The sequence below is a fragment of the Narcine bancroftii genome, chromosome 12 (assembly GCF_036971445.1).
Source record: "Narcine bancroftii isolate sNarBan1 chromosome 12, sNarBan1.hap1, whole genome shotgun sequence".
NCBI classification, from domain to species: domain Eukaryota; kingdom Metazoa; phylum Chordata; class Chondrichthyes; order Torpediniformes; family Narcinidae; genus Narcine; species Narcine bancroftii.
The window spans coordinates 97,924,567-97,941,162 of NC_091480.1; the positions used below are offsets into that span (position 1 = coordinate 97,924,567).

Genomic DNA, 16,596 nt, shown 5'->3' on the forward strand with positions numbered 1-16,596 from the left:
AAGTTATTTAAAATATGAGATGGATTTTTGCTCGCTCAAAGTATAAAATCTTATTAAGGGAAATGGTCTGATGTGTTTGCAGACAGACTTCACGTTGGAAAAGCTCACTGCCTTGGAAAGCAACAAAAATTCTGATTTAGAAAAGAAAGAAGGCCGGATCGATGACTTACTACGGGTAAAACTTTTCATTTCAGCCTTTTAACCTGTTTCAACTTCACATCACTTAACACTTTAGCACAGTACTTGCAACTCACAAAGGAAATTGGGTGCAGACTCAAATCATTTGTTCAAAATTTCACTTTTAATTTGTTTGACCAAATCTCGTTCTGTGTATCACACCTCTACTGTAGTATTTGAAAGTATGGTCCTTATCAAGGCTACAATTTGAGGGATTGAATAGGTTTGCTAATTCTGTAAATTTACTAACAGTGGTATGATAGATTTGAGCATTTGAACTTCATGAATTTTAAAGTTATGCAGTTATAAAATTAATATGCCTTTGAAAACCACACCCTGTGGGCAAGAGTACAAATCTCCAGGTATTATGCTTTTAAAAAAAACTTGACCTAAAATTGCAAAACAAAAGCAATTGTCTACAAAATCTCAAATGTGAAAGAAAACACCAACCTCTTTGACTCTCCTTCACATTGCTCTTTGGATTGAATTTCAAACCACTCTAAAGCCAAGCATCGATTCTGGATCAGGTCTAGAATCCAGCCCGTTCATTATGTGTGATCTGGGTTATTTAAATTACAGTAATTTGATTCCTAGAGTTTCATTTAGACACAAGGTAAAGAGAACATCCTGAGTTCTGCATGTAGAGCATAGCCTGAGAAATTTGCCATAATACTCAGGAAGTGTAGTCTTTGTAAATGTGGAATTTCAGATGGCAGTTCAGTACAACTCCGATTATCCGAAATCAGATTCTCCAAAATCCTCAATTATCTGAAATTTTTTTTAAAATTTGGATAAATGAGGATATCTGAAACAAATCAGAAATTCTCATGTATCTGAAAAAAAAATTTGGTGCCGAATTGACTGGGGATGTCAGGCTTCCGGCAGCAGTGCAGACCTCAGTGGGGAGATGTCGGTGATCAGTGATGGCCAGCTTTTTTTTGGTGAGAATTAAACATTATTTTAATGCTCAAAAAGCCTTCCTTTGTTCTTTGTTATTGTTTAAACACTGTTACAAGTGATTTGCTGTTGATATTGGGCTGTTTTTATTAAAGAAATGACCAGTTCTCTGAAAAAAATAACGATCATCCGACATAGGCCCGGTTCTATCCATTTTGGGTAATTGTTGAACTATAAACGCACAGATTATTGTCGAATATAGAACTCTGATCATAAATGGAGATCAGTCCAAATAATATGAAGTTTGTGTAACTAATCAAATGATGGCAATATTTCAAAATAATTCACCATTTTGTATAAAGTTTGAAAATCAAACTATATCTGGTTAATTAATCATTGTTTCTCAAACTCTCATGTAGTCATGGTACAATCAATGATTTAGACTATTTAATTCATTGAAAATAGTACCAAACTCTCTGAAGACCAGGCAAGAGTCTTAAAAGCATGATGCTTCATATTTATTTTTGAGGGAAATGCTTCACTGAACCTTTTATTAACCCAATTCAAGTTTATTATCCTCTGACTGTACTTGTACAATCCGTTTCTCTGGACTATGGTACACACACAATTCACAGTAATTTACAGTACGTAACACATGTATAAATGTATATAAATATTTTGGTCTGATTTACTTGTTTCTAGGATGCTGTTCATCAATCTCATGGGGGGGGGGGGAAAGCATCTCCATATGTACTCTATCTATGCCCCTCATAATTTTAAGTACCCCCTCAACCCCTACTCCAAATAAAATTAACCCAACATACCAAGTTCTCCTCTTGAAACACTCGATCACAGACAATATCCTGGTGAATTTCCTCTGCACCTTTGCTCTGCAGTCATATCCTTTGTAAAACATGGTGATCAAGTCTAAAGGCACTGCTCCAGCTGTGGCCTACCCTTTTCGCTCTTGTATCTCCCCTGGCTAATGAAGGCAAGTGTCCCATATGCTTCCTTAATAGTTTGATCTTCCTGTGCTGCTGCCATTCAGGATCCTTGGAAATTGATGCTGAACCTCTTCTGTTTTTCGCTACTACTTGGTGTCCTACCCTTCATTATATTGAAAACATTACCTCAGATTTTTCATGATTAAATTCCATCTCCCACTTCCATGCCTATTTTAACAACTGTTCATACAATCTAGCTCCCTCTCAAAAACGGGACCTATCTTCATGCCTTCTGTGAAATTAAAAATATGCTTTCTACATTCACACCCATTAGTTTAATGTATACAACCAACAGCAAAGGTCCCAGTACCTATCCCTGTGGTACACCAATGGTTACAGAGAAAAGTGGAAGGACGGGAAAAGCAAGGAAGGCCTCTGGAGCAATGGAACCTGTGAGAAAGAATGAGGCGAGAGGTATTGGTAGTGCTGACCGGGAGGGTGGCTCTGTCTATATCAGTTTGGGAGAATATTCCTGGTATAGGGATGCAAGCTGGTAAAGTTGCAGCAGGGCCTGCGTGCATACGTGCTAGAAGGCGATGAAGGAGGCAGATGAAATCTCAAATTCTGGGAGAGGAGAGAAATCTGAAATCGTTGAGTTTGGCTTTGAGTTGAGGAGGCTGTAATCTCCAGTTGAAAGATACGGTGCAGTTCCTCAACTTTGTTTTGAGTTTTCATGGAACACAGTGATAATGTTTATTGGTACATACATCATGCAACAAGAGACCAAAGGACCATAAGTTGGAGAATTATAATCACGTGCATCTTGAAGTTCAGAGTTACTTTTGTGGGGTGAATGCAGGTGTTCTGCTAAGTGACTGACCTAAATGTACATAATTTCCAGGTCATGATCATGGGGCAGTGCTGTTAGAGGAGGGTCAAGATGGAAAGGGTGGTCAGAGCATCACAAAAGGAAGCTTTTGGAATGATGAAGCGAGAGGGTGCTGCCTGTCATGCGTGTTAGCATCATTTTCTGATCTTTATTTAAGATTTCCAACAGCTGTAGCAGTTTGCTTTTGATTGTTAAATCCATTAGATGGCACCAGAAGCAAGGATATTCACCACTTTCTGTGCCATTAAAATCATTGTGTGTGTTTAAGAAACCTGGCAGATGAAGAAGGAATCTGGTGGCTGGAATTTTGGGGATGTGGCAGGAACACAGCACAGTTCTGCAAGTTGTGCCGAATTGCAGAGTAAGGGACTACACTTCCTAGCATTTGGTTTCAGTGATGCATTCTTGACAACCACAAGGCCAGTAACATTTGGAGAATTGAGCATGTACGTGAATTGCAAACAGCCTGACTGAAGCAACCTGCACTCTGTGAACCTTTTCATCTGAGCTACAGAGATCTAGCTCATCATCTCAGGAATCCTGTGGTCATGAATAAGCACCAATGATGTGGCAATGTATTCTGTTCATATAAAAAAGCAACTGGTGTTCCATATCTGCTTCAAATTAGTTCGTCCCTTGAAGCTTTAACCTTTTTTGTTGGCGTGGAACTATTTAACAGGTTAAGATATTTAGGATGTTGTGTGGCAAGCTGAGGTGTGGAAATGCCAATAGGTTTGATGAATGATGCCTGGCACAGGAGTCCTTGAGTGTTGTTAAAGAACCTCTTCTGCAAATTGCTTTTACAAAAGGATTTAGTGGATGTTTGGTATATTTGGGGAAAATTTCAGTATGAATTATTTTCATTTTAATGAAAATCCCATTTCTGCCAGTTTTCCGGTGAATTTGACCTTCCTTAAAGCCAAAGATGTTGATGCCTGAATTTGTATTACAATCCTTCTCAATCAATGAACACCACCTCATTTTCAGCTCCAAATTAGTGTGGCAAGCTGCTTCAGAGTTGGAAAATAAAGGCATCCCTGCAATAAAGATTCTTATTTTTTCTCGCCTGTTGGCCATTGTAAATTGCCCCAGTTTCCCCACACTTTTCCTTCTATTTTTGCACTACCTATTGTACTGCCTAGAAGTCGACTCGCCAGGTTTGCACACAAAGCCAGTTTCTCACTGTATTTCAGTACATTTGACAATAAATAATTAAGTTCAATAAGTGACCAAAGAATACAAAGGGGAGTCGATGGGCACCTGAAAGATAACAAAAAAAAATCTGCTGGGGGAACTCTGGGAGAAAAAGAACCGTTAAGGTTGGATCCCTTCATCAAGACTGAGAGTGCAGAGAGGAGATGGCTCGTATAATGAGGAAAGGGTGGGAAGGGTTTTTGTCTGTTTTTTTAGACATTACAGTAACAGTAAAATGGAATCTCCATTTATCATCCTCCCTCCACCCTGAACGTCATCTTCCATGGTAACTGGCCCTTCTGGCCCATGCCACCCAATTATACCTATTTGACTTACAACCCCTGGTACATTTTGAAGGGTGGAAGGAAACTAGAGCACCCAGAGGAAATCAACTCGTATACAGGGAGAATGTACAAACTCCTAACAGACAGTGTAGCATTCAAACCCTAGTCCTGATCTCTGACACTGTAACAGCATTGTGCTAACCTCTACGCTAACTGTGCTGGGGTTGATGAACCAGGGGGTAAAGGATGATGGACAGATGCAGTTGATTCAGGTGCCAGTCAAAGGGGGAGAGAGGTAAGAAAGGGGTTGAGAGGTAAGAAAGGGGTTGAGAGGTAAGAAAGGGGTTGAGAGGTAAGAAAGGGGTTGAGAGGTAAGAAAGGGGTTGAGAGGTAAGAAAGGGGTTGAGAGGTAAGAAAGGGGTTGAGAGGTAAGAAAGGGGTTGAGAGGTAAGAAAGGGGTTGAGAGGTAAGAAAGGGGTTGAGAGGTAAGAAAGGGGTTGAGAGGTAAGAAAGGGGTTGAGAGGTAAGAAAGGGGTTGAGAGGTAAGAAAGGGGTTGAGAGGTAAGAAAGGGGTTGAGAGGTAAGAAAGGGGTTGAGAGGTAAGAAAGGGGTTGAGAGGTAAGAAAGGGGTTGAGAGGTAAGAAAGGGGTTGAGAGGTAAGAAAGGGGTTGAGAGGTAAGAAAGGGGTTGAGAGGTAAGAAAGGGGTTGAGAGGTAAGAAAGGGGTTGAGAGGTAAGAAAGGGGTTGAGAGGTAAGAAAGGGGTTGAGAGGTAAGAAAGGGGTTGAGAGGTAAGAAAGGGGTTGAGAGGTAAGAAAGGGGTTGAGAGGTAAGAAAGGGGTTGAGAGGTAAGAAAGGGGTTGAGAGGTAAGAAAGGGGTTGAGAGGTAAGAAAGGGGTTGAGAGGTAAGAAAGGGGTTGAGAGGTAAGAAAGGGGTTGAGAGGTAAGAAAGGGGTTGAGAGGTAAGAAAGGGGTTGAGAGGTAAGAAAGGGGTCAGGTGGAGGAAGGGGACTTGTACAGGGTGGAGGGAGGGTGATAAATGGAGATTCCATTTTATTCAAAATTCCACCAACTGCATTCTCTCACGTGCCCCATGTGAAAAGGAACAAGTTGTACCGGGAAATGAGATGTCTCTGCTGGGATCCCTTGTAGGTTTACAGTAGCATCCTGTGTCTTTATCAGTGTGACTGATCTTTTGCTTAACTGTCAGTTCAATTTCTTACCTCTTGTCATTTTCCCCTCTGCCTCCAATTTTGTTTGTGAATCTCAGCCTAACTTCAAGGAGAACATCAGCTCACCATTTAAACACCAACTTTGCCATGCTCTGGGTTCAGCGCTGAGTTCAGCAGTCTCAGATGATGATTCTTTTATACTTCCTCCAGATCCATTTCTAGTTTTTCAATTTTCCCCATTGCCATTCGTTTTTTGCCTTTCCCTTCACATATTAACCAATGTATAAAAATTGGGTTAGGGCTGGATTTGAGTTAACCAATGCATTTTAAAAATTTATAATCAAGATGTCTACATATTTTTATGTTAAAAGGAGAAAATCAACAGATTCCGGTGCTGTGTGACCTGAGTTTCCCCAGCGTTTTTGTGAAGTTAACATTTTTAGCAGTAGAATTGGGAACTTTTCTAATCCAGGTCATTGATATTGAAAGGCAATAAGATAATAAATACTGCAGTAAATCATGATGGCTTTGCATTTGTCACTTGCATTAATGCCAGGATATCTGCAGATACTGTTGCAGAATTTTGGAATTATAGTGGTGGCTCAATTATTTTCTTTGTGTTTCAGGCAAATTGTGACTTAAGAAGACAAATAGATGAACAACAGAAAATGCTTGAAAGATACAAAGAACGGTTAAATAAATGTGTGACAATGAGTAAAAAGCTGCTAATAGAAAAGGTACGATGAACCTTTCATACAAGACCTCAACGTAAAGAAATGATGCTCCATGGGGAATTTTTAAAGACATATTCACATGGTAATGGGCCCTTTTGGCCCACGATCTCGTGCCACCCAATTGACCTCCAACCCACGGTATATTTTGATGGCAGGAGGAAACCGAAACCTCTGAGGAAAACCCGAGCAGACTCGCGGAGAATGTGCAAACTCCTTCGTGGGGATGTAACAATGCTGTAACTAATGCTAATCGTACCACCTCTGAATAATTGAGGAAAACTCTTCACTACCTTTTTAAAGATTTATTTTAAAAAGAAAATAGAAGGCTTGGGAGAATTTTGATTGCTTTAGAAAATAGATTGGTGGCATCCTAGGGTAGTCACGTTAAAACCATCGATCTCTTAATTCTCAGAAAATGAGCAGTGTCTAAATAAGTCAACCTGATCGTTACTGATCACCCAAAATTCATTTTCATGCATGTGCAATTATTTTTTTTGCTTCAGATTTGCATTGTTATAGTGCCCCTACATCTTGGAAGCATGCAAAAGTTTTTTTTAAATCAGTTAATCAATACTTTATAACTGGTCATTGTAATGCAGGAATTATAATTACAAACTGTGTGATCGTGGTCAGATATATTTGGTTTTTTGATTGAGAGAAGTATTATAATTTTAGACAAACAACACAGTAACAGGCCCTTTTGGTCCACAAGCCCGTGCCCCCCCAATTGACCTACAACCCCGTACATTTTTAAAGGGTAGGAGGAAACATGTGCAGACAGCTCTGGATTTGAACCCAGGTCGCTCGTGCTTTTAATAGCATTGCACTAATTGCTACACTAACCTTTCTGCCTGGTAACCATAACAGCTCTGTAATACCAGAATCCTGCCAGGGAATACTTGATGTTCACACAAGGTCAAATGGGACCTTAGATTGATGTCTCATTCAAAAGATGGCTCGTCTGTTAGTATAGTCTTCCTTTAGTACTACTTTAAGATCAGTAGACTAAATTTTGTGCTTAGGATGTGGAAGGATCTGACCAAAGTGAGTTAGACTGAATTGAAAGTGCTACCTGAATCGCACTGTCCAAGAAATCCAAAACCAGCTTCTCATTCATGGGTTGGGTGGTACTGAAGCAGAAACTAGTCTAATGGTATTACCCAAAGCAAGTCTGAGGAATTAATGATGAAAGCTAAGGAAGTGGCAGGTAAATTAAACAGGTATTTTGTCTTGTGTTTTTCCATGGAGAATATAAGAGGATACAGTAGAATTAGAGGCAGTCCAAAGGAGATTCACCAAGCTCGTTCTGGGATGAGGTGAAAACAAGAGGACATGGGTTAAGGGTGAAATAGGAAATGTTTAAAGGGAGCATTAGTGACATTGTGACATCCAAGAAAAATTAGGATAGGTACATGAATGGGAGAAGTGTGGAGGTCTATGCATCGGGTGCAAGACATTGGGACTAGGCAAAATAATAGATGGGCCGAAGGGCTTATTTCTGTGCTGTAGTGTCCTGTGGTTCTTTGAGAAAGTTGTCCTATCGAGAGAGGCTAGACAACACCACAAGAAAGTGAGAGTGGGCTACAAACCCTTTCAAGTCTGTCTCGCCATTTCATATCATGGCTGCTCTCTGCTGTGTCTTTTGTTCCAACCCCCGTGTCTCTCAATTCCTTGATCTTTCAAATTTTAAAAAATCTTATATATATCAATTGATCTTGTCTCCACTACCCTCTAGAGAGGGGTCCCTAATTTTTTTTTATTATTGCTGTGATCCTTCCACTAATGCAAACATCTTGAGACTTGCCTTGACATGTCTCCGTGAAGAAGGGTTCAGGCCCAGAATGTCGGTAATAATCTTTCCCTCCAATGGACTCTGAGACCAGCTGAGTTCCCCCAGCATTTCTGTCTGTTTTTTGGTAATTACATCTGTCCAACTTGAAAAGGACCCATTTTTTTCCAAAAGACATTTGATAAGGTGCCATATATTATTGAAGAAATTTTAAAAATCATGTCTCCGAAGTTAATGGGATGGACAGAAGATTGGTTGAAAAGAATCAGAATAGGGCATAAGTGGTAAGCAAAATGTAAAGTGCAGCGTAGCAAATGTCAGCCATGTGCGAGGACCCTGGCTTACAGTTTATATGAATGACTTGAATGAAGGGACAAAGTGTGGTTGCTAAATTTGCTGATGGCAAAGGTAGTAAAGTTGGTTGTGAAGAGGACATATAAAGCCTACAAATGTATATAGATAGTTTAAGCGTGAAAAATCTAAATGATGTCGGAAAATTTGAATCTGCTCATTTTGATATGAAAGGTAAAACAGCATGTTACCTACATGGTGATCTCCGAGAAGATTTTGCAAACGGTTAGAATAAAGGCAAGTCAAGTAATTGGGAAAGCTAGCAATTGCCGTTTATTGCTAGGAGAATTGATTACAAAAGGAGGTTATGATTTAATTCTATAGGGCATGAATAACAGCACATCGGAAGTACTGAGTGTAGTATTAATCTCCTGACTCAAGGTGTTGGGAACAATTCAAAGGAGCTTTTCAGGTTAATGGGAAAGTTGTATGAGAGTAGGTTGGATAGGCTGGCATGTATCTTCAGGAGATAAAACGAGTGAGACCTTGAAAATAAGGATGATGTGAGGGAAGAGTTGTTCCATTTTTTTTTTAAAGGCAGAAATATGGCCAAAATTTCCCTCTGAAGGTCAATGGTCTTTGAAACTCTCCCTCAAATGACAGTGGAAGCAAAGTCTGTATATTTTTCGGGCAGAAAAGACCCTGAGCTTGCTCTCAATGTTTCATGGAGGAAGGAACACTGACTGTGTTATGTCTGACAATGGGGCCATCTGCTCTTCTGCAAACCGGTTAAATAAGTCATTGAAATCTTTTTCTGCACCAAATCTGAAAACAAAAGGACAAACCACACCAATTCTACCTTGTGCCAGGAATATAAAATCAGTTTATTTGCAGATGACGTTATAGTATACTTAGCAGAACCAGAAATATCAATAAAAGAATTACATAAGAAATTGAAGGAATATGGAGAAGTGTCGGGGTACAAGATTAACGCAAATAAAAGTGAAGCAATGCCAATGAATAATGCGGATTTCTCAAAATTTAAGAAAGAATCGCCATTCAGATGGCAAACGCAAGCAATGGAATACCTAGGTATACAAATAAATAAAAACCTCAGCCATCTAAACTCAATTATTATCCACTAATGAAAAAATTACAAGACGACTTGGAGCATTGGAAAGACTTACCACTAACACTAATAGGAAGGATAAATTGTATTAAATTGAACATTTTCCCAAGGATACAATACCTATTTCAGGCATTGCCAATACACTTGAAAGAGAAATTCTTCAAGGAGGTAAAGAAAATAATAAGGAAATTTTAATGGAAAGGGGGGAAACCAAGGATAGCACTAGATAAATTAACAGAATGGTATAAAGAAGGAGGCTTACAACTGCCAAACTTTAAAAATTATTATAGAGCTGCACAATTAAGATACCTATCAGATTTTTATCAAACAAGGGAAAAGCCAGATTGGACTAGATTAGAACTAGATAAAATAGGGGAGAAGATACCTGAACATATTATATAAATGGGATGAAAAATTGGTACAACGTAGGAATTCTCCAGTATTACATCATCTGCTCAATATTTGGAAGAAGATTCATGTCGAAAGGAATAAAATAAATTACCAACTACCAAAACTAATACTGACGCAAAATCAGCTAATCCCTTTTACAATAGATAACCTTTCCTTTAGAGAATGGGAGAAAAAAGGGATCAAAAGAATAGAAAATTGTTTTTCGGGAAATAAATTATTATCCTTTGAACAAATGAAGGATAAATATAACTCACGATACAATGTTGGCATACTACCAACTGAAATCCTACTTGAAGGACAAATTGGGAGGCAGTCTGAGATTACCAGAGGGAAGTAATTTTGAATATGTGATTACAGACACAATGATAATCAAAAAAATTGTAACAAACATGTATATTAAACTACAAGAAAAGGAGAATGAGGAAACAAATGGTAAAACTAAACAAAAATGGGAACAAGATCTAAACATAAAGATAAAGAATGAAACATGGGAGAAGTTATGCTCAGGAACTATGAGAAATACAATAAATACAAGGTTACGTATGACATAATATAACTGGATACACAGGCTATACATTACACCTCAAAAGTTAAATAAATGGGACCCAACAGTATCTGACAGATGTTTTCGTTGTAAAAAGGAAATGGGAACAACAATTCATCCAATTTGGACATGTGAGAAAGTGAAAAAATTTTGGGAAGATCTAAACCAGATATTAAATAAAATCACAAAAAGCAATATACCAAAAAACCCAGAGATCTTCCTCCTAAGTAACATAAAAAACAAAGAATTTGGACTCGACTTGGATGGAGCACAAAAAAAGATTTGTTAGGATAGCCCAAGCTGTAGCAAAAAAATGTATTATGTCAGCCTGGAAATTGGAAGATAACTTGAGAATACAACAATGGTATATAGAAATGAATAAATGTATTCCATTAGAAAAAATAACATATAATTTAAGAAATAATATTACAATATTTGAACAAATATGGGAGCCTTACATGAAACACAATAGAGAAAACCTACCGTGGACATCTACCACCTAAAATGACAGAAGGAGAAGAGAATGAAAAGAACTGACTCAGTGGAATTTCTTGTTTATTTTTATTGAGTGAGAACATTGTTTAACGGGTTTAATGTATCCTATATTCTGAACTTTAAATAAATGGGAGGGGAGGTGAGGGAGGGAGGGAGGGGAGGAGGGGGGGTGGGGAGAAAACACTGTATATATTTAAGAAGGAAAATGTATGTATCTTGATCTATATGGTTTATAGTGTGAAAAATAAAAAATTTAAATTAAAAAAAAAATTCTACCTTGTGCCTCTGGAATGGAGGCTGGGAATCAGGAAGTTGTTTGTGCAAAGATGCTTCCTGTAGTCCCTGATGGTTTTAGAAGCAACAGCGATTGTTGTTAGTCACAGTGGGTCACCAAGCCGTGGGGTTAGGCTTAGAGTGAAAAGGAAGAGGGAAAAAAAATAATTGGCTGGTATTCAAGATTTGAGTTCATCAGTCTTTCCAGTTTTGTCATTCATACTGAGCCCTAAATGGTTAATATTTTAGTTAATTTGTATTTGTTCCCACTCAGTCGAAACAAGAGAAGCTTGCCTGTCGAGACAAAAGTATGCAGGACCGACTGCGACTAGGACATTTCACTACGGTTCGGCATGGAGCCTCCTTCACTGAGCAGTGGACAGATGGTTACGCCTTTCAGAATCTTATTAAGTAAGTGTTAACACGTGAGAATTGTGACCAATGAATAATGTGAATTAAGTCAGTACTATTCATTTTAACTAACTTGGTGGAGTAGTTTCCAATGTGAACTGGAGATCCAAAAGTCAAGTTTATTGTCAACTGATTGTACGAGTTCAACCCAATGAAACGGTGTTCTCCAGTCCTCAAAACATGCAGACACACAATCAGACATATAATACATATGCAGGACAAATATTTCATATGTATAATTAAAAATTGTTTTGTACACATGTCTCGGATGGTTAGTGTGAGCAGTTCCTTTGGTCATTCAGCATTCTCACTGCCTGTGGGAAGAAGCTGTTCCTCAGCCTGGTGATGCTGGCTCTGATCCTCCTCTATCTCTTTCCCAACTGGAAAGATGCTGTGTGCAGGGTGGGAGGGATCCTCATTGATTTTGCACATCCCTTTCAGACAACAATCCTGATGGGAGGGAGATTTCAGTGATTTCTCTGCCATTCTAATGGTCCTGTAGATTGACCTCAAATCTATTTCTTGGCAGCAACTGTACCACACTGTGATGCAGCCGGCCAGGACGCTCTTGATTGAGCTCCTGTAGAAGGTTGACATGTGACAGAGTATATAGATATAGACAGTAGCCTTGTCCACGATAGGTCACCAGTTAAACGAATTCCAAAGTTGATCCTAAAGTGATCAAGTGATTGTTAATGGTAGTAAATTATCAAAAGCTATTTCTGTGATGTCTGCATGAATAATAATTTGGCTTAATTTCTTCTGGTTCAGGTTTTATTGGGATGGGGGTGAGTTTTAAGGTTTAGTGAGGCCGTTAGTACCACATGGAAGGTTAGTTAGGAAGGTGCAGTCTTTAGGTATAAATTTTGAGATAGTCAAATGGATTGAACATTGGCTGAAAGGGAGAGGCCAGAGAGTGGTAGTGGATAATTGTCTGTCAGGATGGAGGCCGGTGACCAGTGGTGTGCCTCAAGGATCTGTATTGGGCCCATTGTTGTTCGTTATATACATTAATGATCTAGATGATGGGGTGGTGAATTGGATTAGTAAATATGCAGACGATACTAAGATAGGTGGAATAGTGGATAATGAAGAAGGTTTTCAAGGATTGCAGAGGGATTTGGGCTGCTTAGAAAAGTGGGCTGAAAAATGGCAGATGGAATTTAATGCTGATATGTGTGAGGTCCCTCATTTTGGTAAGAAGAATCAGAACAGGACATACGTGGTAAATGGGAGAGCATTGAGGAATACAGAAGAGCAGAAAGATTTAGGAGTAACGGTACATCGTTCCCTGAAGGTAGAAACTCACGTGAATAGGGTGGTGAAGAAGGCTTTTAGTATGCTGGCCTTTATCAATCATTGCATGGAATATAGGAGTTGGGAGGTGATGTTGAGATTGTATAAGATGTTGGTGCGGCCTAATTTGGAGTTCTGTGTGCAGTTCTGGTCACCTAATTATAGGAAGGATATAAACAGAGTGGAGAGAGTGCAGAGAAGGTTTACCAGAATGTTACCTGGGTTTAAGCATCTAGAGTACAGGGAGAGATTGGACAGATTAGGTCTTTATTCTTTGGAGCGTAGAAGGTTGAGAGGGGATTTGATAGAAGTATTTAAGATTATGAAAGGGATAGACAGAGTGGATGTGGATAGACTATTTCCGTTAAGAGGAGGAAAGATTAAAACAAGAGGACATGAGTTAAGAATTAAGGGGCAGAGGTTTAGAGATAACATGAGGGGGAACTTCTTTACTCAGAGAGTGGTAGCCGTGTGGAATGAGCTTCCGGGAGAAATAGTGGCGGCGGAGTCAATTGTATTATTTAAGAAAAGGTTGGACAGGTCTATGGATGAGAAGAAGATGGAGGGTTATGGGCATTGTGCAGGGAGGTGGGACTAGAGAGGGGTGTTTGGTTCGGTGCGGACTAGAAGGGCCTAATGGCCTGTTTCCGTGCTGTAATTGTTATGTTATAGTCTCTGTTATTAAAATACTTCACCTTCTTGGTGATTCATGGCCAACATGGCGAGCGAGGACTTTTTGTGTGATGATATGAGAGAGAAAATTCTAAACGTGCACAGCTTTACCAGCAGTTGCAGACTAGTTAAGCTTTGCTCTTGAATTTTTTGGTAAAATGTTAATTTTATTTTATGGTTTTTTTGAATATTTTATTTATAATTTTTCATACAGGCTTGTAGTCATATACAGTGACCTGCCAATGATGGCAGTTCACAATCTCCTATACATGTATGTGTATTCCTTTTCTCCTCTTCTTCTATGACTATATATATATATATATATATATATATACAAGCCTGCGTCATTGCCCACCCCCCTCCCATACCTATAAAACTAAACAATTCGTTCATACGACATTGTCGATAACAAACACTAACATTAAGGAAATTAAAAAGAATACAAATAATAAAAAGAAACGAGAAAAGAAACCGGGACTATCATGGCTCGATGGACGGCTTCTGGGTCGGGGTCGGGAGTCATTCTTGACTTTCCTTGATCGGGGTCACTGCGGGAGAGAAGAAGCCGCAGCAGGGAATGGTAGAACAATCACTTCCATGCACCTGTGTAGTGCATGTACGGCTTCCAAATCTTCCGAAAGGTGCTGTATTTGTTTCTCAGATTGTAAGTTATTTTCTCCAGGGGATCGCAACTTTGCATTTCCTTGTTCCATCGCTCGATACTAAGAATTGAATCTGACTTCCAGGTCACCGCAATGCACTTCCTGGCCACTGCCAATGCGATTAACACAAATAATTTTATTTCATGTTATTTAGCTTCGTGTTCCATTTCACCCAGCGCTTTTGTCCTTCTTGCTCCTTTCACTGTTAATAGGCCTGGTAACAGCAGATAAATAGGATGGTTGTTATTGGTCAAATTGGATGATGATTGCATGCACACACTCTGAAAGCAAACTCTAAGTTCTGTAGGTATAAAAAATATTGTCACAGCTGTTGATTTAAAAGCTTTTTCTTTTGGCTTTATCTGTTTTAAAAACAGTTTTTGTACCTTTTTCAATCTGTACCGATTTTCATCCCCAAATCTTTTTGATTTACTTGATATGGCAGGGTAAATGCCCTCACTTAAATAAAGCTAATCTTCAAAAAGCTAAAAGGAATGGTGGATTGGCATTTCCCAATTTTAAATCATATTATTGGGCAGTCATTATCTGCAAGTTAATTTGTTTGTTACATTTGGTTGACTGCCCTTCATAGATTGAAATGGAATTACATTTTACAAAGAATACTTCTTTGTTGGCAATTTTAGGGTCCTTTTTGTCTTCCTCTTTGTGTTAACATAGTTATTTCGATATTTAAACATAGTTTGAGAATATTTTTAGGATTTCAGAATTTTTCCCTTGCTAGTCCTATTATATCTGATCACTTTTTTTTATCCTCGTTGCGGGAGACAGCTTTTAATGATTGGCACAGATTGGGCATTAAATGTTTTAAATATCTTTTATATTCAAAATAATTTTGCTTCTTTTGAAGCAACCAATTATATTGAATTTGGTTAAATTAAACTAGCTAATCACATTTTTTTAGATATTTACAGATAAGACATTTTGTTCAATCTCAGAACCCTTATTTTCCACATATTCCTGAGGCAAATATTACTGATTTACTTTTTGATTTACAGCTTTTTCATAAAGGTTCACTATCTCTTTATAAAAATTGACTTGATTTAAGAATAGTCTCATTAGTTAAGATCAAGAGAGACTGGGAACCGGTTTTGAATCTTTCATTCTCTAATGATGTTTGGGACTCCATTTGTTATTTGATTAATACTCCCTCCCTTTGTGCACGACATGGCTTATTGCAATTTAAAGTGGTCCATAGAGTACATGTGTCTAAAGTTAAATTATCTCGTTTTTACTCTGATATAAACCCCCTGTGACAAATGTAAAATCGCTGAGACTTCTTTGATTCACATATTTTGGACTTGTCCTAGTTAGAAAAATGTTGGAAAGGTATTTTTCAAACATTGTCAGTGATTCTTAAGGTTAAATTGGAACCTTGCCCTTTAATTGCTCTCTTTGGATCATTTCAAGATGTTGACATTTTATTGACTTAACTCAAAATTGAATTTTATCTTTTACTTCGTTGATGGCCAGACGTGCAATTTTGATTAAATGAGAAGATAATACTCCACCTACACACACACAATGGTTAAATGATATTATGTCTTGTTTAAGTTTAGAAAAAAATTAGATATGGCATTAAAGATTCAAATACTAATTTCATAAAGACATGGGCCCTTTTATGGACCATTATGATAATCTAAAGTTTTAGGGTTGTCATTACCCTTCGATGCTATGCTGGACTTTTTCCAGGTTGTTGTCACTTGATACCCACACGTTAGTATTTCCCCCCCCCCCCCCAACCTTGTATAGTGGTTTGGGGCTTTGAATTTGTGTTTTTTCTTACAATTTGTGTTCCTTATTATAAACCTCAATAAAAATTTTAAAAAAAGAAAAAAATTAAACCCCAATTGTAATGGGGAAGAAACCAGATTATTGAATAAGAAAGGTGAAGAATATTAAAACCTGTGTTTGGGCATTAAGTTAATGGAAGAAGAATAAATCAACTAATGAAAAATAAACTGCGAGGATTATAGAACATTTGAAGGAGTAAAAGCTTAAAGGAAATAGAAACCGGACTTCATTCTCTACTCTATTTGAGTTCATGAAACTGAAGATTGTGAAGTTTAAAAAAAAAATCATTTTTTAATTTAATATTGTGGATTTTCAAAGACCATTGTGGATAGAAAGTCAAACCGACCTGGATAACTAGAATGTGTGGTAGTAATGAGAGGTGTTCATGGGGAGGATGGTCGGGTAGAAGGGGGAAGGCAGTGTGTAGTTTTATGGCTATTCGGTAGTGGGTGAGTGAGTCTGTGTAGTGCCACATTATAGATGCTGCATATGTGATTGTATTTTTAAGTTGCTGTTGCACTG

General features: G+C 38.3%; 1 protein-coding gene across 8 annotated transcripts in view; it reads left to right on the plus strand.

The window, feature by feature from the left end:
* The window catches only part of tlk2 (tousled-like kinase 2), a 107,945-nt gene that overhangs the window by 53,687 nt on the left and 37,662 nt on the right, over positions 1 to 16,596 (plus strand). For all 8 annotated transcript variants that reach the window (XR_011347085.1, XR_011347086.1, XM_069905074.1 and 5 more), the window contains exons 8-10: positions 83 to 175; positions 6,182 to 6,292; positions 11,496 to 11,632. Coding sequence is in view for 6 of the 8 variants with exons in the window: in XM_069905074.1 (XP_069761175.1) it covers positions 83 to 175; positions 6,182 to 6,292; positions 11,496 to 11,632 (341 nt within the window). In the remaining 2 variants the exon portion in view is untranslated. The remainder of the gene's footprint in view (positions 1 to 82; positions 176 to 6,181; positions 6,293 to 11,495; positions 11,633 to 16,596) is intronic.